General features: G+C 43.6%; 2 protein-coding genes across 2 annotated transcripts; both read left to right on the top strand.

Annotated features, from left to right (window-relative positions):
* The first annotated feature begins 13656 nt into the window (after nucleotides 1-13656).
* LOC137560457 (uncharacterized) lies at nucleotides 13657-14544 on the top strand. Its single transcript, XM_068271867.1, has one exon. It carries the CDS (start codon nucleotides 13657-13659, stop codon nucleotides 14542-14544), a length of 888 nt encoding a protein of 295 aa, XP_068127968.1.
* Nucleotides 14545-17033: 2489 nt separating this feature from the next.
* On the top strand, nucleotides 17034-23072 carry LOC137560297 (uncharacterized). Its single transcript, XM_068271861.1, has 2 exons — nucleotides 17034-17084; nucleotides 22413-23072. The coding sequence occupies exons 1-2, from the start codon at nucleotides 17034-17036 to the stop codon at nucleotides 23070-23072; spliced, it is 711 nt and encodes a 236-aa protein (XP_068127962.1).
* The last annotated feature ends 417 nt before the right edge of the window (nucleotides 23073-23489 follow it).

Here is a 23489-nt window from a genome sequence, read left to right as displayed (position 1 = left end):
AGTGTTATGTAACAGATAATATGATGGATCTGTAGAAGGTTCTTCCGCTGTAAGTAGGGCAATTTTAGATTTTACAGAATTCCAAAAAGGGATTATTTCTGGACACTTCCAGAATATATGTAGAAGAGAGCCTATCTGCGATCCGCATCGCCAGCATAGTGGACTTGAATTTGGAAAAATTTTTGTAGTTTCTCTGGTGTGAGATACCAATACGATAACAATTTATATCCAGATTCCTGAAGACGGACTGAAATTGATGTTTTATGTACCAGGTTCAAGATCTTCTGCCACTGTAGGTCCGAAAATACCTGATTAAGATCCGTTTCCCATCTTGTACGTAGGGTAATTGTTAAGTCTTCCCTTGTTACTAAAAAAGTATATATCTGGGAGATTCCATTGGTCATGAGGCCTTCCATATTGCAAAGTGTTTCAAACATAGTAAGGTCTCGACCAAAGTCGGGCCTATTGCCCTGGCTCATCAAAAAATGTTTGAATTGAGTATATGACCAATCATCTAGGGGGATGAGAGTTGATGGGAAGATGGATGGAGCCAAATACAGGGCAAACTTGGAAGAAAACCTCTTGGAGACTGCAAAAGACTTGAGACTAGGGCGGAGGTTCACCTTCCAGCAGAACAATGACCCTAAACATAAAGCCAGGGCAAAAATGGAATGGTTTAAAACAAAACATATCTATGTGTTAGAATGGTCCGGTCAAAGTCCAGATCTAAATCCAATCGAGAATCGTGGCAAGATCTGAAAACTGCTGTTCACAAACGCTGTCCATCTAATCTGACTGAGCTGGAGCTGTTTTGCAAAGAAGAATGGGCAAGGATTTCAGTCTCTAGATGTGCAAAGCTGGTAGGGAGACATACCCTAAAAGACTTGCAGCTGTAATTGCAGCAAAAGGTGGGTCTACAAAGTATTGACTCAGGGGGCCGAATAATTACGCGCACACCCCACTTTGCAGTTATTTATTTGTAAAAAATGTTTGGAATGATGTATGATTTTCCATCCACTTCTCACGTGTACACCACTTTGTATTGGTCTTTCACATGGAATTCCAATAAAATTGATGCATGTTTGTGGCAGTAATGTGACAAAATGTGGAAAACTTCAAGGGGGCCGAATACTTTTGCAACCCACTGTAGTTAAGGTGTTTCCCACCATAGGATGTTGAGAACTATTGATCATGGGCGTATTTATAATCCATGGATAGTGTTGTATCTTAAGATGTACCATATCTCGCTCCATTTCTATCCAGTCAATGATTCGTACCAGTGAAGCTGCTGCGTGATACAGCTGTAAATCAGGAACCGCCATCCCACCTCTATTTTTGGGGAGTGTAGTTAATGGATATTTTAACCTTGGAGGCTTCTTATTCCAAATAAACCTTTGGAGCAGTTTTCGAATCTCTACGAAATATGAACGTGGCACCTCTACTGGAAAAGTTTGAAAGATATAGAGGAACCGAGGTAAGACACTCATCTTAATTATATTTACGCTACCAAATACAGAAAGTTTAATTACCTTCCATCTGTTTAAGTCTGGTTAAGTATTTTAGAAAGTAAAAGGGCATTATTAAGCTGGAATATATCTGATAGATGACGTGGGATCTTAGTACCTAAATAATTTAAAGCCCTGTGAGACCATTTAAACGGGAAGTCAGCTTCCAGGCCAGTTTTCATTTATGGGTCCAAGTTCACGTCACAGGCCTCACACTTGTCAAAGTTTAATTACCTTCCATCTGTTTAAGTCTGGTTAAGTATTTTAGAAAGTAAAAGGGCATTATTAAGCTGGAATATATCTGATAGATCACGTGGGATCTTAGTACCTAAATAATTAAAAGCCCTGTGAGACCATTTAAACGGGAAGTCAGCTTCCAGGCCAGTTTTCATTTATGGGTCCAAGTTCACGTCCCAGGCCTCACACTTGTCATAATTAATTTTAAAATTTGATAGTTGACCATACATATGGAGTTCCTGCACAAGATTAGGGACAGAAACATTCGGCTTAGTGATGAAGAATAGGAGGTCATCTGCGTTAGTGTTGGGCGAACAGTGTTCGCCACTGTTCGGGTTCTGCAGAACATCACCCTGTTCGGGTGATGTTCAAGTTCGGCCGAACACCTGATGGTGTTCGGCCAAACTGTTCGGCCATATGGTCGAACTAAGAGCGCATGGCCGAACGTTACCCGAACGTTCGGCTAGCGCTGTGATTGGCCGAACGGGTCACTTGGTTCGGACCCGAACGCGCTCTGATTGGCCGAACGGGTCACGTGGTTCGGGTAAATAAATACCCGATCCACGTCATTTCTCCGCCATTTGTCTGTGGGTTTAGCTTTGGGTAGGCAGGCAGGGTAGTTCTCTCTCCAGCCAGGCTATCCAGGGTCCCCTGGTCATTGTGTCGCTGCTGGGAATAGTAGTACACCGCTCACCCACACTATATAGCATTGTGTTTACTGCCACTCTGTGTCTCTCTGCTGGGAACAGTAGTACACCGCTCACCCTGTATAGCATTGTGCTCTGTGTCGCTGCTGGGAATAGTAGTACACCGCTCACCCACACTATATAGCATTGTGTTTACTGCCACTCTGTGTGTCTGCTGAGAACAGTAGTACACCGCTCACCCTGTATAGCATTGTGCTCTGTGTCGCTGCTGGGAATAGTAGTACACCGCTCACCCACACTATATAGCATTGTGTTTACTGCCACTCTGTGTGTGTGCTGGGAACAGTAGTACACCGCTCACCCTGTATAGCATTGTGCTCTGTGTCGCTGCTGGGAATAGTAGTACACCGCTCACCCACACTATATAGCATTGTGTTTACTGCCACTCTGTGTCTCTCTGCTGGGAACAGTAGTACACCGCTCACCCTGTATAGCATTGTGCTCTGTGTCACTGCTGGGAATAGTAGTACACCGCTCACCCACACTATATAGCATTGTGTTTACTGCCACTCTGTGTGTCTGCTGGGAACAGTAGTACACCACTCACCCTGTATAGCATTGTGCTCTGTGTCGCTGATGGGAATAGTAGTATACCGCTCACCCACACTATATAGCATTGTGTTTACTGCCACTCTGTGTCACTGCTGGGAACAGTAGTACACCGCTCACCCACCACTGTATAGCATTGTGTTTACTGCCACTCTGTGTCTCTGCTGGGAACAGTAGTACACCGCTCACCCACCACTGTATAGCATTGTGCTCTGTGTCGCTGCTGGGAATAGTAGTACACTGCTCACCCACCACTGTATAGCATTGTGCTCTGTGTCGCTGCTGGGAACAGTAGTACACCGCTCACCCACCACTGTATAGCATTGTGCTCTGTGTCGCTGCTGGGAATAGTAGTACACCGCTCACCCACCACTGTATAGCTTAGCATTGTGCTCTGTGTCGCTGCTGGGAACAGTAGTACACCGCTCAGCCACACTATATAGCATTGTGTTTACTGCCACTCTGTGTCTCTGCTGGGAACAGTAGTACACTGCTCACCCACCACTGTATAGCATCGTGCTCTGTGTCGCTGCTGGGAACAGTAGTACACCGCTCACCCATCACTATATAGCATTGTGTTTACTGCCACTCTGTGCCTCTGCTGGGAACAGTAGTACACCGCTCACCCACCACTGTATAGCATTGTGCTCTGTGTCGCTGCTGGGAACAGTAGTACACCGCTCACCCATCACTGTATAGCATCGTGCTCTGTATCGCTTCTGGGAATAGTAGTACACCGCTCACCCGCCACTGTATAGCATTTCTGTACTGCCACTGTACTGCTGCCATTTAGCGTGTACGTTTACGGATAAGTGAAATGAAGAAGAAATCCTGTGAAAGAGGGAGGGGCAAGGGAAGAGGTGTTCCCCCTGACGGTTCACGTACAGGCCACAGTGGAGCACCAAAGAAAACCCACTCAATACCGCCCATGTTGTCCAGGAAATCAACCCTTACAAATCCAAAAGAACAGGACCAGATAATTAATTGGATGACCTCTCAAGCGTCCAGCAGTGGGTTAAGCAGCACCAGCACATCACGCACGAGGTCCGAGTCCTCAGCCAGTTACAAGGAGCCAGTGGGCACAAAGCTGACACAACCGGCAGCGACACCACGCACACAACTGCCAAATAACCAGTCCGAAGAATTTCCTCAGGAAACAATGGGGTATTCGCAGGAGCTATTCCCAGCCCAACAAACTTCCACCTTTCAAAGGTCAATGGAACAGCCAGAAATTTTTATGCCCGGATTCACAACCATTGACTGTGGGAAATGCACCGCGCACTGAAATGCAAGGCGAGTCCGAGGAGGACTTTGAAACCCAAATCCCAGAGCAAGTTGGGCAGGAGGGGTTTCAATTGCAGGAGGTCGGCCGAGAAGATCTTGAAGACGACGTTGGAGTGTGCTGCGCAGAGGTTGTTGTGGGGAGCTCTACCCCACGGCGGCGGCCCACAATCACATATGACGAGTTTGAGGAGATGGAAGAGGAGGAGGGTATGGACAATGTTGACAGAGACCCAGAATTTGTATGTGATGGAGAACATCGCCGTCGTAGCAGCACAGATGAGTCTGTTGAAGAACCCACTGCTGCACGAGTTCGCCTTGTGCCACAAGGTAGGCGGCGCGAAATTTCAGGCACCACAAGCGTGGAAGTTCAAGTGAGACGCAAAAGAGGCGCAAACAGAAATCGCCAGCAAGGCAGGTGCTCCAAAGTCTGGCCTTTCTTTGAAGACTGCAGTGAGGATGGTAACATGGTGATTTGCAAGGTGTGCAAGACCCGCCTGAGCAGGGGGAAACATATTAACAACCTCTCCACCACCAGCATGACCCGCCACATGGTATCCAAACATCCCACTCTGTGGCCGCCAGGACAGGGTACCAGCAGCAACACTGCCTCCCTTGGGGTCACCAGACTCACCACCAGACCCTCCTCAGCAGCAGCAGTAGCCCAGCCATTGCGTGGTTCACAACAACATTCACAAACATCAGACGACGCTGACACTGTCACTTTCCGGAATAGTGCTCTTGAGGTCTCCCAGTCATCAAACACAACAACCAACAGCCGTTCAGTGTGCAGCCCTACGGTTCAGTTGTCTGTCTCGGAGATGCTTGAGCGCAAGAGGAAATTGCCAGCAAATGACCCCCGGGCCGTGGCACTAACAGCCAGCATAGCCAAGCTTCTGGCCTGCGAAATGCTGCCATATCGAGTGGTGGAGACAAACAGCTTCAAGGGCATGATGTCAGTGGCCATCCCACGTTACGTGGTTCCCAGCCGCTACCACTTTGCGCGCTCTGCAGTGCCTGAGTTGCATGAGCACGTGGTCAGCAAAATAACCCGAAGCTTGAAGAATGCCATTGCCTGCAAGGTTCACCTCACCACTGACACCTGGACGAGTGCGTTCGGCCAGGGTCGATACATCTCCCTTACCGTGCACTGGGTGAACCTTGTGGAGCCTGGCAGCGATTCCTCACCTGCTACGGCGCGGGTGTTGCCCACGCCGCAAACAGCTGCACCGCCGTCCCTCCCACTGGATAACAACAGCAGCACCTACCTCTCTGACTCCTTCTCCTCCAACGCATCTCAAAGCTGTACCTCATCCGGAAACGCTAACCCAGCAGCAGTAGGATCAGCAGTGCAGCACAGCTGTTGGCATGCGTCAGCAAGCGTTGCTGAAGCTGATCTGCCTTGGGGATAAGCAGCACACAGGGGAGGAAATTTGGAGGGGAATAAAGGAACAGACGGATTTGTGGCTGGCACCGCTGGACCTGAAACCGGGCATGGTTGTGTGTGATAATGGGAGTAATCTAATTCGCGCTTTAAGGTTGGCTAAGCTGACACACATCCCTTGCCTGGCGCACGTGATGAACCTAGTAGTTCAGCGGTTCCTGAGGACATACCCAGGCGTGGCCGATCTTCTGTTGAAGGTGCGACGAGTGGCCAAACATTGCAGAAATTCCAGTACTGCTTCGGGGGCACTCGCCAAGATGCAGGAGCGCTTCAATCTCCCCCACCATCGCTTGCTGTGTGATGTCCCTACGCGCTGGAATTCTACGCTGCACATGCTAGCCCGCTTTTGCGAGCAGAAGAGTGCAGTGGTCCAGTACATGACGGCGCAGTACCGAGGCGCATCCGGACAGCTGCCAAGCTTCTGTGGATCCGATTGGGCCAACATGTTGGACCTCTGCCAAGTCCTCCAAAATTTTGAGCAATCCATGTTGCTTGTGAGCAGTGACAACTCTTCAGTCAGCATTACCATACCACTGCTGTGTTTACTGAAGAAGTCAATGTTGAAAATCAAGGAAACAGCTGTCATGATGCAACTGGGGGAATCTGAAGGAGAAAACGATCAGCGTGATGGTACCAACATCAGGCCATCCGCCTCAGGAAACGCTGGCCCCAGCAGCTATGACGAAGAAGAGGAGGAGGAACAGCTGGAGTTGGAGCAGGAATTTCATGCCACCACTGACGAGGGCCAGAGCGGTGCACATTGGACTTCCACAATTCAGTGCGAATGGTCAGCTGAAGCAGACCAGGAAGAAGGTGACGACTATGATGCATCACAACAACTATCACAACGCTCACAAGAGGATGATGAGGATTCTGGCAGGACTCTGGCAAACATGGCTCAATTCATGCTAGACTGCATTGAACGCGACCCACGCATTGTGCGCATTCTGGACAACACCACGTACTGGGTTTATACCCTTCTGGATCCACGGTACAAACACAATGTTCCAAAACTGCTTGAAGAAAGAGTCAGACAGGTCAAAATGGAAAAATACCAGCAGGCCCTTGTGGAGACTTTAGAGAGGAGATTGACATCCTCCCCCTCCTCTAGCCAGTTGTACGCCGACAGACTGACTTCCGCAAACCCAGGACGACCAGGAGGGCAGCAAACAACACAAGCCGCAGCTAGTGCCCAAAAGGGAATGGTATCGGCAGTGTGCTTGGAGTGGGAAAATTTTCTGACACCCATGCAGCAGCCCACAGAACAGCAAGCGTGCAGATCCACCTCCAACACCGATCGCCTGGAGAAGATGGTCAAAGACTACATGTCAGATGGCGTAGCTGTGTTGAACAATCCATCTGCACCCTTCAACTATTGGGTATCGAAGCTAGACACCTGGCACGAACTGGCAATGTACGCAATAGAGGTGCTGGCTTGCCCGGCAGCCAGCGTTATGTCGGAACGCTGTTTCAGTGCTGCCGGAGGCATCGTCACAGATCGGCAAATCCGCCTCTCCACAGAAAATGCAGACCGTCTGACTCAAATTAAAATGAATCAATCCTGGATTGGAAACGACTATGCAACACTCCTGGACGCCTCCTCCTGTTCCATCACGTGTGCTGCTGCTGGGTTAGCGTTGTCGGTCCCTGTTTATGGAACCTCTTATCTTTATTACATTTATGACTGCATGGCGGCAAAAAGCATGCTATCCGCACGCTTCTTCTTGTCCTCATGCAAGGCCTGGGTTGTTATGTCTCAAAGCGTGGCCTTCTCCTCCTGCACCTCCTCCTGTTCCATCACGTGTGCTGATGCTGGGTTAGCGTTGCCGGTCCCTGTTTATGGAACCTCTTATCTTTATTACATTTATGACTGCATGGCGGCAAAATGCATGCTACCTGTGCAAAGAAAACAGACATTTCCCGCATTTAAAAGACAGTTTTCCCTTTGAAACTTTAAAATTGATTTTCTCAAAAACTATAAGCTCTTTTTGCAAATTTTTTTTCCTCTTGTACCCACTCCCAAGGTGCACATACCCTGTAAATTTGGGGTATGTAGCATGTAAGGAGGCTTTACAAAGCACGAAAGTTCGGGTCCCCATTGACTTCCATTATGTTCGGAGTTCAGCGCAACACCCGAACATCGCGGCCATGTTCGGCGAGCGTTCGCGAACCCGAACATCCAGGTGTTCGCCCAACACTACTCTGCTTATGCCGCAATTTTATGTTCTGAGGAGGGGATGCGCAGTCCTTGTATATTGGGATTTGCTCGTATAATACGTAATAAAGGTTCCAATGTTAAGGCAAAAATAAAAGGGGAGAGTGGACACCCCTGTCGTGTGCCATTTAAGATATCAAGGGGGTCCGATAATTCTCTGTTTACTTTAATCCGTGCCGATGGCGTAGCATATAGTGCCATTATACGAGAAAGCATATGTTGTGATAAGCCGGTGTGTTGAAGTGTGCATCGAATGAAGTCCCAATGGACACGGTCGAAGGCCTTCTCCACATCCGTTGATAGTAGCGTCATTGACGAGGCCCCTGACCGTGCCCAGTGGACCGCATTCAACGCCCGTATTGTATTGTCTCGGGCTTCTCTGGTTGGGATAAACCCTACTTGATCAAAATGGATTAATGTTTGCATCCATGGAGAAAGCCTATTGGCCAGTATTTTAGCGAACAATTTAAGATCTATATTCAATAATGAAATAGGTCTATAATTAGAGCAGAGAGATACATATTTCCCCTGCTTATGAATTACTGTTATGTGTGACTGGAGCATATCTTTGGGGAATTACATAGGTTGTTCTGGATGAGCAATTGAGTTATAGGACTTAAGCACATGGAGGTGGAGTATGTCCAGATATTGTTTGTAATAATCTAAAGCAAAACCATCTGGACCGGGTGCTATCCCTGTAGGAGTTTGATTCATAGCCCTTTTTAATTGTTTACATCTGTTCTGCCATCTAATCACCCACTGATCACCCATCAATCACCTCCTGTCACCACTTGTCACTGTTACCCATCAGATCAGACCCTAATCTGCCCCCTTGGGCACCAAATCACCTGCCCACACCCTCAGAACGCCCTCAGACCCCAGCCCTGATCACCTTGCCAGTGCATTGCTTGCTTCTATTCCCCCCTCTAATCACACCTTGAGACACCCATCAATCACCTCCTGTCACCACCTGTCACCCCCTAGCACACCTACCCATCAGCTCAGGCCCTAATTTGTCCCGTGTGGGCTCCTGATCACTCGGCCAAACCCTCAAATCCCCCTCAGACCCCCTTCCGATCACCTCCCCAGTGCATTGATTGCATCTATTCTCCCCTCTCATCACCCCCTGAGACACCCATCAATCACCTCCTGTCACCCTCCTAGCATTCCTATCCATCAGATCAGACCCTAATCTGCCCTCTGTGGGCTTCTGATTACCCAGCCAAACCACCCCAAGGTATTCTGTTAGGTGTATGACGAGTTCATAGAAGATTTTATTTTTTGTCAAAAGTTAGCAGAAATAGATTTTTATTGTTTTTTTCACAAAGTGTCATTTTCCACTAACTTGTGACAAAAAATAATATCTTCTATGAACTCACCATACACCTAACGGAATACCTTGGGGTATCTTCTTTCTAAAATGGGGTCACTTGTGGGGTTCCTATACTGCCCTGGCATTTTAGGGGCCCTAAACCGTGAGGAGTAGTCTATGCCTCAAAATGCCTCAAAATGACCTGTGAATAGGACGTTGGGCCCCTTAGCGCACCTAGGCTGCAAAAAAGTGTCACTCATGTGGTATTGCTGTACTCAGGAGAAGTAGTATAATGTGTTTTGGGGTTTATTTTTACACATAACCATGCTGGGTGGGAGAAATCTCTATGTAAATGGACAATTGTGTGTAAAAAATCAAAAAAATGTCATTTACAGAGATATTTCTCCCACCCAGCATGGGTATATGTAAAAATACACCACAAAACACATTATACTACTTCGGCGGTACAACATGTGTGGCACTTTTTTTGCACCCTAACTGCGCTAAGGGGCCCAAAGTCCAATGAGTACCTTTAGGATTTCACAGGTCATTTTGAGACATTTGGTTTCAAGACTACTCCTCACGGTTTAGGGCCCCTAAAATGACAGGGCAGTATAGAAACCCCACAAGTGACCCCATTTTAGAAAGAAGACACCCCAAGGTATTCCGTTAGGTGTATGACGAGTTCATAGAAGATTTTATTTTTTGTCACATGTTAGCGGAAATTGATTATTATTGTTTTTTTTCACAAAGTGTCAATTTCCGCTAACTTGTGACAAAAAAAATCTTTCATGAACTCACCATATTTCTAAAAGAATACCTTAGGGTGTCTTTTTTCTAAAATGGGGTCACTTGTGGGGTTCCTATACTGCCCTGGCCTTTTAGGGGCCCTAAACCGTGAGGTGTAGTCTAGAAACCAAATGCCTCAAAATGACCTGTGAAATCCTAAAGGTTCTCATTGGACTTTGGGCCCCTTAGCGCAGTTAGGGTGCAAAAAGCAAAAAAGTGCCACACATGTGGTATTGCTGTACTCAGGAGAAGTAGTATAATGTGTTTTGGGGTGTATTTTGCTGGGTGGGAGAAATCTCTCTGTAAATGGACAATTGTGTGTAAAGAAAATATTTCTCCCACCCAGCATGGATATGTGTAAAAATAGACCCCAAAACACATTATACTACTTCTTCCGAGTACGGCAATACCACATGTGTGGCACTTTTTTGCAGCCTAACTGCGCTAAGGGGCCCAAAGTCCAATGAGCACCTTTAGGCTTTACAGGGGTGCTTACAATTTAGCACCCCCCAAAATGCCAGGACAGTAAACACAACCCACAAATGACCCCATTTTGGAAAGTAGACACTTCAAGGTATTCAGAGAGGGGCATGGTGAGTCCGTGGCAGATTTCATTGTTTTTTTGTCACAAGTTAGCAGAAATGGAAACTTTTTCTTTTGTCTCAAAGTGTCATTTTCCGCTAACTTGTGACAAAAAATAAAATCTTCTATGAACTCACCATGCCTCTCAATGAATACTTTGGGATGTCTTCTTTCCAAAATGGGGTAATTTGTGGGGTATTTATACTATTCTAGAATTTTAGCACCTCATGAAACATGACAGGTGGTCAGAAAAGTCGGAGATGCTTCAAAATGGGAAAATTCACTTTTTGCACGATAGTTTGTAAACACTATAACTTTTACCCAAACCAATAAATGTACACTGAATGTTTTTTTTTTTTTTTATCAAAGACATGTAGCACAATAAATCTTGACAAAAATGTATACAGAAATTTTACTTTATTTGAAAAATGTCACCACAGAAAGTTGAAAAAATCATTTTTTTGATAAAATTCATGTCTTTTTTGATGAATATAATAAAAACTAAAAATCACAGCTGCAATCAAATAGCATCAAAAGAAAGCTGTATTAGTGAAAAGAAAAGGAGGTAAAATTCATTTAGTTGGTAGGTTGTATGACCGAGCAATAAACCGTTAAAGCTGCAGTGGTCTAAATGGAAAAAAAGGCTCTGGTCCTTAAGGGGCAAAAAGACTGTGGTCCTTATGTGGTTAATATACTCGTGCATCCTCTGTGTCAGCATCGATCCCGTGTTGTCCGAAGAGGCACTGGGAAGATTGTATAATAAATGATAAAAGGAGCGGGATATGCTTGCTATTGATGCTTTCCTATAATGCTTTTTAGAGGCCGTATCATTTATATATGGAACATAATTCATAGTTTGTTGTTTCCGAAGAGCTCCAGCCAAGGTACTACTGCATTTATTACCATATTCATAATGATGCCTCTTACACCTAGTCGCTGCATAGCGTGCTTTATTATATAGTAATGCCTTAAGTTTCTCTCTCTCTTCGGTCAGAGCCTTCAGATGGCTTGCAGATAGTGTTTGTTTCCTTTTTTACTTATTTTGTAAATGTCTGCAAAAGAAAAATACAACAAATACACATACCTACTATTTAACCTCTTAAGGACTGTGGTCTTAAGCCCCCCTAGGGACCAGTCAATTTTTTTATAAAGTAGGCCACTGCAGCTTTAAGGGTTTGCCAGAGCTTTCTGATGGTGGGCTGTGATAGTTCCCCCAATGTTTATTTATTTTGTTACAAAGATTTATTTGTTTATTTTTCCAATACATTTCTGTATTTTTATTATTTTTTTAGTGCTATATAAACATTCAAATTCATTTTGCAGGAAAACACAGCCTGCCAGCGTTGATCAGCCGCTGGCAGGCTGATCACTGAGGCTCTCTGTTTACAGGGACGGGAGCTTGCGCTCGTGCGAGCGTGAGCTCCTGTCAAATCACGCTCCTCATGTGATGATGCCATATGGCGGCATGGAGGAACAACAGAGCCTCTCTGCTGCCGCCAATCTGCATTGGGTGGTCGGCAAGAGGTTAAGTGTGTATTTTTGCAGATATGTAGGGGTAATGCTGTTTTGGGTTTTTTTTTCTACTTTCATTCAGTCCACAAGTTACCCAATTGGGCTATTCTTGTCTTAGCAATATATTTTCATAAAAGGCAATTAAAACACTAGCTACTAGCTGGGTATCTCTGCAAAAAGAACTTACCATTACAACCAAAAGGCGTACGTTAAAAAGGGGCGCTGGGAAAAAAGGGCGCGGGGTTTTAAACGATAAACATGGATAACGTTTAAAAATATAATGTACTATATTTCATTTAAAAATAATGTTTTATAAAGTTATAAATCATTAAATAATGTGCATGAAATTGGCAATTGTGAAAACGTTAATCTTCCGTTTAAAAAGTGAAACGTATAATAACGTTTAAAAAAAATAGTAAGTAACCCTCCCTGTACCTACCCCTAACCCCTAGACCCCCGTGTTGGTGCCTAAACCTAAGACCCCCCTGGTGGTGCCTAAACCTAAGACTCCCCTGATGGTGCCTAAACCTAAGACTCCCCTGGTGGTGCCTAAACCTAAGACCCCCCTGTTGGTGCCTAAACCTAAGACCCCCCTGGTGGTGCCTAAACCTAAGACTCCCCTGATGGTGCCTAAACCTAAGACTCCCCTGGTGGTGCCTAAACCTAAGACCCCCCTGTTGGTGCCTAAACCTAAGACCCCCCTGGTGGTGCCTAAACCTAAGACCCCCCTGTTGGTGCCTAAACCTAAGACCCCCCTGTTGGTGCCTAAACCTAAGACCCCCCTGTTGGTGCCTAAACCTAAGACCCCCCTGGTGGTGCCTAAACCTAAGACCCTCCTGTGATAAGAATTAATAACGTGTGAAAAAAATATTGTGCTGTTTTTCGTTTAAAAATAATGTTTTAAAAAAGATTGTACTGTTTTTCGTTTAAAAATAATGTTTAAAAAATTATAAATCATAAAATAATGTGTAATCATGAGAAGCAGTTATAAAACAGTAAAAGTCTCCGGGCGCCGCTTATAAAACGTTATTTTTCTCCGGCGCCCTTTTTTCCTGTCGGGCGCCCATTAAACGATATTTATTATGGGAGTGAATGGCGGCGCCCGATTTGTCCACTTGCCTCAGGCGCCCGAATTTACTGTTACCAACCAAAAGTCCTATTTACTCCATGACCAGCATTATTAAATATTTCATTTTAATACAAAAAGATATCCTCTTTCTTACCATAAGTTGTGTCCCTATCCTTAATAATGTTCAAGCTACCAGGACTCGAGTGTTTCTTATCATTAGATACTAACAGCAGAGGTCTATTGTCCTTATAGACTTGCATATAGATAGTAGGTAAGCGTTTGTTTATGAAAAGAGACGAAAGCAACCTTGCTCTGCTGCAATTTTTCATTTAATATTTATTTAAACTTTCAGATTTCCTTTCAAGTAGTAGGTAATGTATTTATGTTCTTTTGTAAATATTTATAAAAAAGCATAAAGAAAACAATGCAAGGAACAGTGTCTGGGTTTATCACTATGCAACAATCCTCGTATTACACCTGCATTCCCCGTGCTGAGGTGTGTGCTGTAAGAGGCGGGGAAGTCTGTGTAAGAAGTAGACCTTGTTACTTTCTCACCTGTACGGAAAGGAAAGTGGAAGCATATAGGAAGTTCTCAGGAATGTCCTTCTGTTGTCACTGTTTTCTGGATGATGGAAAACATCTCTACATCATGAAAATAGAGGCATTCTACTGCTGGAAGATGGTATATAAAGAGAAAAATATGGCAACACTACATATCAGACAAGGACCAGTCTGTGTGGTGGCACTGGGACAACACTTATTTCTGAAACCCAAGGAAAATTACCAGATCCAATCCAACAAAGCAGACATGGATATCAGGCTGATGGTCTTGAGTCTCTTACTTGTAGCTGTGAGCGGACGTCCACACAAGAGACTGTGCCCGATGTCCCGATATTCATCTGTGGCTTCCTCTGACATAACATCGCTGAAGCAGCTGCAACATGCCCATGAAAGGAATGCATCCACCAATGCAACCAGATGCTACAGAAGAATGCTGAGACACAAGCCATCTGCATGTGACCTGACGCAACGTGACCGCGTCATCCTGACCTTGGAGCGAGTATCATTAGCTGTTGATGTACTAGCTAACATGTCTATCTCTCCTCTGCATGATGCTGTAACACGGTCACTTATGGTCTTCCTCAGGCTGAAAGATGATCTGATGATCTGTAGAGGGTCTCCAGACCACAGTGAGCCCACCTCACCAGAACTGAAACTGTGGCTTGCTCACCTCCAGCATTTTAAGGAAGTGGCATCTACTGATTGTGTTCAGGATGCTGTAATACTCAGTCTCATCTCATTGAGAGTGGAAGATGTGACTTGTTGGGCTCTCAACCAGTAACTTATATAACTGCCTAAAAGACTGTTTACTCTTCGGAATCAAGTGTATCTCATCTGACCTGCCTAAATGCAACTAGGAAGACTACAAGGATACATTGTTGCAGGATGTTTTTTTTTCCGTCAAGCCATCTCTGACAAATGCATCAAACCATTTTACCAGACAAGAAACTAATTTACATCAGGTTTGGAAGGACATCCATGATCTGCCTGCAGGCCAGCTCCTTCTACATCCCTTCTACATGCTCTTCTATAAAATAATTACCATGCTTAACAATAGACACCTTTCCATGTGCATAGCCTCTGGCAAAGCAAGGCTTCTTACGAAACAGCTGTCAGACTGAAATTTGTCAACCCCAATGCACACCACTGTATCAATGACCCAGCTGAAAATAAAGGGACTTTTAAAGGACAACTGAAGTAAGAGAGATATGGAGGCAGCCATATTTATTTCCTTTTAAGCAATACCAGTTGTCTGGCTCTCCTGCTGATCCACTGCCTCTAATAATTTTAGCAGTGTACTCTAAATAAGCATGCAGCAGACCAGATGTTTCTGACATGATTGTCATATCGGATAAGATTAGCTGCATGATTGTTTCTGGTGTTATTCAGACACTACTTCAGCCAAATAGATCCGCAGGTCCAGACAACTTGTATTGTTTAACAGGAAATAAATATGGCAGTCTCTATATTCTTCTCACTTCAGTTGTCCTTTAAGGAGCAGTGTCTCCTTTACCTCTTCTAACACAAGTTGAATGGATGTCGTCTGAGAGCACGTTACTCATACCCTTGGTCAGCTGGTCCACCCCTGGGAGCATCTAGTGCTACAAAAAGCTGTCTTTCCTTTTTGGACACCTTTCCATGATACTTGCTAAAGAGATTTTATTATTTTCCCAGGTTTTTAATGTATCTCTAAAATAACAGGTTTTGAATAATATTTATTTTAAGTTATTGAATAAATGTGAAATGTTGTCTGTAGAATGCAGGGTAAGGTCCTAAAATGTAGATCTTTAATACAATCAACACATTTATTATTTATGCTAAATTATCTATTTAAATATATATTTTTTATTATTATTGTTGTTGTTTTTAACCATTGTATCTTTTTATTACTGCAAAAATAAAATATAACTGCAAGTTTTCAACTCTTTGTCCACTACGGTCAGGTTTTTGTTTGTCGTGTAGGGTACAATGGGGTTGATTTGACGAAACCCTGGAAAAAAAAGCAGTGCGCACATAGCGCACTGGAAGTGTACTGGTAGTTTTACAAGTATTACAGCATGCATCACACACATAGCAAGTTGCATTTTATACACAACATTGCTTCTGTAATAGGCATTACTCAAATAATATCATTTGCAATCCAGAAACAACCCTCACTTTAAGTACATAAAGCGAGTTGCGCTATGTGTCCAACTTGATTTCACCGGGCCTTACTGAATCAATTTAAATATTTGTTTTAATGTTAAAAGCACAAACAGATATATAACTGTGTTAATTTGTGTTGCTTTTTCTGAAAATCATGAAAAAAATAAGTTGATGAAATGATGTTAGGAAAGCAAAGCTGTACGCGCCTCCAACTACCCCTAAGCTTATGCTACATCCTCCCAGAGCGCCTCCAACTACCCCTAAGCTTATGCTACATCCTCCCAGAGAGCGCCTCCAACTACCCCTAAGCTTGTACTCGGCTTAGCTTTTTCAATGGGAGGGATTTTTGGTTTGCATGGATCTTCTACAAACATCTTAGTGGGTCTGGCTCTTCATAGCTTAGCTTTACTTTGCAAGACCTAACATAGACCCAATCCAATGCAAACCTAGAGTAATAGCTTGCACTATGCATGTGAGAGGCTGCATGTCAATGTTTTAAAATAGGATTACAATGCTTTATTGAATAAGGCCCTATTTTAGGTTTTTCTGATAATGCTTAAGCATTATTTATCTAAAGGCGCTTACACACCCCTCTCTTAGGTCAGCTGAGGTGGCCAGTAATGTCACCAGCATTCAGGCCTATGCAAGGCAGCCGGGGATCCCCAAACTGTGAGTGATCCACCGGGTGGATCTACTCAACCCTGCAACGCTGATCCCACTATTGGCACCGCTCCCCTGCCCGCCACTTTCGCCCCCCCGAATAGCAACACAGCGCGTCACCAGTTACACAGCTGACACGCATGTGTGCAGCCCAGCAATGTCACCCAAGGGGATAAGGTCCTGACCCCCGATGGGCAACATCTGTCAAAGTTGTGTATGCACCTTAACACTTTGAAATATAAGTGAATTTATAGTGGCTTGCAAAAGTATTCGGCCTCCTTGAAGTTTTCCACATTTTGTCACAGTCAATAATTCGTACCAGTGAAGCTGCTGCGTGATACAGCTGTAAATCAGGAACCGCCATCCCACCTCTATTTTTGGGGAGTGTAGTTAATGGATATTTTAACCTTGGAGGCTTCTTATTCCAAATAAACCTTTGGAGCAGTTTTCGAATCTCCACGAAATATGAACGGGGCACCTCTACTGGAAGAGTTTGAAACATATAGAGTAACCGTGGTAAGACACTCATCTTAATTATATTTACGCTACCAAATAAAGAAAGTTTAATTACCTTCCATCTGTTTAAGTCTGGTTAAGTATTTTAGAAAGTAAAGGGGCATTATTAAGCTGGAATATATCTGATAGATCACGTGGGATCTTAGTACCTAAATAATTTAAAGCCCTGACTGTGAGACCATTTAAACGGGAAGTCAGCTTCCAGGCCAGTTTTCATTTATGGGTCCAAGTTCACGTACCAGGCCTCACACTTGTCATAATTCATTTTAAAATTTGATAGTTGACCATAGATATGGAGTTCCTGCACAAGATTAGGGACAGAAACATTTGGCTTAGTGATGAAGAATAGGAGGTCATCTGCGTATGCCGCAATTTTATGTTCTGAGGAGGGGATGCGCAGTCCTTGTATATTGGGATTTGCTCGTATAGTACGTAATAAAGGTTCCAATGTTAAGGCAAAAATAAAAGGGGAGAGTGGACACCCCTGTCGTGTGCCATTTAAGATATCAAGGGGGTCCGATAATTCTCCGTTTACTTTAATCCGTGCCAATGGCGTAGCATATAGTGCCATTATACGAGAAAGCATATGTTGTGATAAGCCGGTGTGTTGAAGTGTGCATCGAATGAAGTCCCAATGGACACGGTCGAAGGCCTTCTCCGCATCCGTTGATAGTAGCATCATTGACGAGGCCCCTGACTGTGCCCAGTGGACCGCATTCAACGCCCGTATTGTATTGTCTCGGGCTTCTCTGGTTGGGATAAACCCTACTTGATCAAAATGGATTAATGTTTGCATCCATGGAGAAAGCCTATTGGCCAGTATTTTAGCGAACAATTTAAGATCTATATTCAATAATGAAATAGGTCTATAATTAGAGCAGAGAGATACATCTTTCCCCTGCTTATAAATTACTGTTATGTGTGACTGGAGCATATCTTTGGGGAATTACATAGGTTGTTCTGGATGAGCAATTTAGTTATAGGACTTAAGCAGATGGGGGTGGAGTATGTCCAGATATTGTTTGTAATAATCTAAAGCAAAACCATCTGGACCGGATGCTATCCCTGTAGGAGTTTGATTGATAGCCCTTTTTAATTGTTTACATCTGTTCTGCCATCTAATCACCTACTGATCACCCATCAATCACCCATCAATCACCCCCTGTCACCACTTGTCACTGTTACCCATCAGATCAGACCCTAATCTGCCCCCTTGGGCACCAAATCACCTGCCCACACCCTCAGAACGCCCTCAGACCCCAGCCCTGATCACCTCGCCAGTGCATTGCTTGCATCTATTCCCCCCTCTAATCACACCTTGAGACACCCATCAATCACCTCCTGTCACCACCTGTCACCCCCTAGCACACCTACCCATCAGATCAGGCCCTAATTTGTCCCATGTGGGCTCCTGATCACTCGGCCAAACCCTCAAATCCCCCTCAGATCCCCTTCCGATCACCTCCCCAGTGCATTGATTGCATCTATTCTCCCCTCTAATCACCCGCTGAGACACCCATCAATCACCTCCTGTCACCCCCCTAGCACTCCTATCCATCAGATCAGACCCTAATCTGCCCTCTGTGGGCTTCTGATTACCCAGCCAAACCACCCCAAGGTATTCTGTTAGGTGTATGACGAGTTCATAGAAGATTTTATTTTTTGTCAAAAGTTAGCAGAAATAGATTTTTATTGTTTTTTTCACAAAGTGAAAAATGGGGGTCACTTGTGGGGTTCCTATACTGCCCTGGCATTTTAGGGGCCCTAAACCGTGAGGAGTAGTCTAGAAACCAAATGCCTCAAAATGACCTGTGAATAGGACGTTGGGCCCCTTAGCGCACCTAGGCTGCAAAAAAGTGTCACACATGTGGTATTGCTGTACTCAGGAGAAGTAGTATAATGTGTTTTGGGGTTTATTTTTACACATAACCATGCTGGGTGGGAGAAATATCTCTGTAAATGGACAATTGTGTGTAAAAAATCAAAAAAATGTCATTTACAGAGATATTTCTCCCACCCAGCGTGGGTATATGTAAACATACACCACAAAACACATTATACTACTTCTCCTGAGTACAGTGGTACCACATGTGTGGCACTTTTTTGCACCCTAACTGCGCTAAGGGGCCCAAAGTCCAATGAGTACCTTTAGGATTTCACAGGTCATTTTGAGACATTTGGTTTCAAGACTACTCCTCACGGTTTAGGGCCCCTAAAATGACAGGGCAGTATAGGAACCCCACAAGTGACCCCATTTTAGAAACAAGAAACCCCAAGGTATTCCGTTAGGTGTATGACGAGTTCATAGAAGATTTTATTTTTTGTCACAAGTTAGCGGAAATTGATTATTATTGTTTTTTTTCACAAAGTGTCATTTTCCGCTAACTTGTGACAAAAAAAAATCTCTTATGAACTCACTATATTCCTAAAAGAATACCTTGGGGTGTCTTTTTTCTAAAATGGGGTCACTTGTGGGGTTCCTATACTGCCCTGGCCTTTTAGGGGCCCTAAACCGTGAGGCGTAGTCTAGAAATCAAATGCTTCAAAATGACCTGTGAAATCCTAAAGGTACTCATTAGACTTTGGGCCCCTTAGCGCAGTTAGGGTGCAAAAAAGTGCCACACATGTGGTATTGCTGTACTCAGGAAAAGTAGTATAATGTGTTTTGGGGTGTATTTTTACACATACCCATGCTGGGTGGGAGAAATAACTCTGTAAATGGACAATTGTGTGTAAAGAAAATCAAAACATTGTCATTTACAGAGATATTTCTTCCACCCAGCATGGATATGTGTAAAAATAGACCCCAAAACACATTATACTACTTCTTCCGAGTACGGCAATACCACATGTGTGGCACTTTTTTGCAGCCTAACTGCGCTAAGGGGCCCAAAGTCCAATGAGCACCTTTAGGCTTTACAGGGGTGCTTACAATTTAGCACCCCCCAAAATGCCAGGATAGTAAACACAACCCACAAATGACCCCATTTTGGAAAGTAGACACTTCAAGGTATTCAGAGAGGGGCATGGTGAGTCCGTGGCAGATTTCATTGTTTTTTTGTCACAAGTTAGCAGAAATGGAAAATTTTTTATTTTGTCTCAAAGTGTCATTTTCCGCTAACTTGTGACAAAAAATAAAATCTTCTATGAACTCACCATGCCTCTCAATGAATACTTTGGGATGTCTTCTTTCCAAAATGGGGTCATTTGTGGGGTATTTATACTATCCTGGAATTTTAGCACCTCATGAAACATGACAGGTGGTCAGAAAAGTCGGAGATACTTCAAAATGGGAAAATTCACTTTTTGCACCATAGTTTGTAAACACTATAACTTTTACCCAAACCAATAAATGTACACTGAATGTTTTTTTTTTTTAATCAAAGACATGTAGCACAATAAATCTGGACAAAAATGTATACAGAAATTTTACTTTATTTGAAAAATGTCAGCACAGAAAGTAAAAAAAAAATCATTTTTTTGTCAAAATTCATGTCTTTTTTGATGAATATAATAAAAAGTAAAAATCGCAGCAGCAATCAAATAGCACCAAAAGAAAGCTGTATTAGTGAAAAGAAAAGGAGGTAAAATTCATTTAGTTGGTAGGTTGTATGACCGAGCAATAAACCGTTAAAGCTGCAGTGGTCTGAATGGAAAAAAAGGCTCTGGTCCTTAAGGGGCAAAAAGACTGTGGTCCTTATGTGGTTAATATACTCGCGCATCCTCTGTGTCAGCATCGATCCCGTGTTGTCCAAAGAGGCGCTGAGAAGATTGTACAATAAATGATAAAAGGAGCGGGATATCCTTGCTATTGATGCTTTCCTATAATGCTTTTTAGAGGCCGTATCATTTATATATGGAACATAATTCATAGTTTGTTGTTTTCGAAGAGCTCCAGCCAAGGTACTACTGCATTTATTACCATATTCATAATGATGCCTCTTACACCTAGTCGCTGCATAGCGTGCTTTATAATATAGTAATGCCTTAAGTTTCTCTCTCTCTTCGGTCAGAGCCTTCAGATGGCTTGCAGATAGTGTTTGTTTCCTTTTTTACTTATTTTGTAAATGTTTGCAAAAGAAAAATACAACAAATACACATACCTACTATTTAACCTCTTAAGGACTGTGGTCTTAAGCCCCCCTAGGGACCAGTCCATTTTTTTAATAAAGTAGGCAGCTTTAAGGGCTCGCCAGAGCTTTCTGATGGTGGGCTGTGATAGCTCCCCCAATGTTTATTTATTTTGTTACAAATATTTATTTGTTTATTTTTACAATACATTTCTGTATTTTTATTATTTTTTAGTGCTATATAAACATTCAAATTCAATTTGCAGGAAAACACAGCCTGCCAGCGTTGATCAGCCGCTGGCAGGCTGATCACTGGGGCTCTCTGTTTACAGGGACGGGAGCTTGCGCTCGTGCGAGCGCGAGCTCCTGTCAAATCACGCTCCTCATGAGATGATGCCATATGGCGGCATGGAGGAACAACAGAGCCTCTCTGCTGCCGCCAATCTGCATTGGGTGGTCGGCAAGAAGTTAAGTGTGTATTTTTGCAGATATGTAGGGGTAATGCTGTTTTTGGGGTTTTTTTTCTACTTTCGTTCAGTCCACAAGTCACCCAATTGGGCTATTCTTGTCTTTGCAATATATTTTCATAAAAGGCAATTAAAACACTAGCTACTAGCTGGGTATCTCTGCAAAAAGAACTTACCATTACAACCAAAAGTCCTATTTACTCCATGACCAGCATTATTTAATATTTCATTTTAATACAAAAAGATAACCTCTTTCTTACCATAAGTTGTGTCCCTATCCTTAATAATGTTCAAGCTACCAGGACTCGAGTGTTTCTTATCATTAGATACTAACAGCAGAGGTCTATTGCCCTTGTAGACTTGCATATAGATAGTAGGTAATGCATTTGTTTATGAAAAGAGACGAAAGCAACCTTGCACTGCTGCAATTTTTCATTTAATATTTATTTAAACTTTCAGATTTCCTTTAAGTAGTAGGTAATGTATTTACGTTCTTTTGTAAATATTTATAAAAAAAGGCATAAAGAAAACAATGCAAGGAACAGTGTCTGGGTTTATCATTATGCAACAATCCTCGTATTACACCTGCATTCACCGTGCTGAGGTGTGTGCTGTAAGAGGCGGGGAAGTCTGTGTAAGAAGTAGACCTTGTTACTTCATCACCTGTACCGAAAGGAAAGTGGAAGCATATAGGAAGTTCTAAGGAATGTCCTTCTGTTGTCACTGTTTTCTGGATGATAGAAAACATCTCTACATCATGAAAATAAAGACATTCTACTGCTGGAAAATAGTATATAAAGAAAGAAGCATGGGAAGACAACACATCAGACAAGGACCAGCACTGTGTGGTGGCACTGGGACAACACTTATTTCTGAAACCAAAGGAATATTACCAGATCCAATCCAACAAAGCAGACATGGATATCAGACTGGTGGTCTTGAGTCTCTTACTTGTAGCTGTGAGCGGACGTCCACACAAGAGACTGTGCCCGATGTCCCGATATTCATCTGTGGCTTCCTCTGACATAACAGCACTGAAACAGCTGCAACATGACCATGAAAGAAATGCATCCACCAATGCAACCAGATGCTACAGAAGAATGCTGAGACACAAGCCATCTGTATGTGACCTGACACCACGTGACCGCATCATCCTGACCTTGGAGCGAGTATCATTAGCTGTTGATGTACTAGCTAACATGTCTACCTCTCCTCTGCGTGATGCTGTAACACGGTCACTTATGGTCTTCCTCAGGCTGAAAGATGATCTGATGATCTGTAGAGGGTCTGCAGACCAAAGTGAGCCCACCTCACCAGAACTGAAACTGTGGCTTGCTCACCTCCAGCATTTTAAGGAAGTGGCATCTACTGATTGTGTTCAGGATGCTGTAATACTCAGTCTCATCTCATTGAGAGTGGAAGATGTGACTTGTTGGGCTCTCAACCAGTAACTTATATAACTGCCTAAAAGACTGTTTACTCTTTGGAATCAAGTGTATCTGACCTGCCTAAATGCAACTAGGAAGACTACAAGGATACATTGATGCAGGATGTTTTTTTTTCCGTCAAGCCACCTCTGACAAATGCATCAAACCATTTTACCAGACAAGAAACTAATTTACATCAGGTTTGGATGGACATCCATGATCTGCCTGCAGGACAGCTCCTTCTACATCCCTTCTACATGCTCTTCTATAAAATAATTACCATGCTTTCCATGTGCATAGCCTCTGGCAAAGCAAGGCTTCTTACGAAACAGCTGTCAGACTAAAATTTGTCAACCCCAATGCACACCACTGTATCAATGACCCAGCTGAAATAAAGGGGACTTTTAAAGGACAACTGAAGTAAAAGAGATGTGGAGGCAG

The sequence above is a fragment of the Hyperolius riggenbachi genome, chromosome 1 (assembly GCF_040937935.1).
Source record: "Hyperolius riggenbachi isolate aHypRig1 chromosome 1, aHypRig1.pri, whole genome shotgun sequence".
Classification (NCBI taxonomy): Eukaryota; Metazoa; Chordata; class Amphibia; order Anura; family Hyperoliidae; genus Hyperolius; species Hyperolius riggenbachi.
The sequence above is the reverse complement of the archived record's forward strand: the minus strand, read 5'-3'. Positions and strand labels throughout refer to the sequence as shown.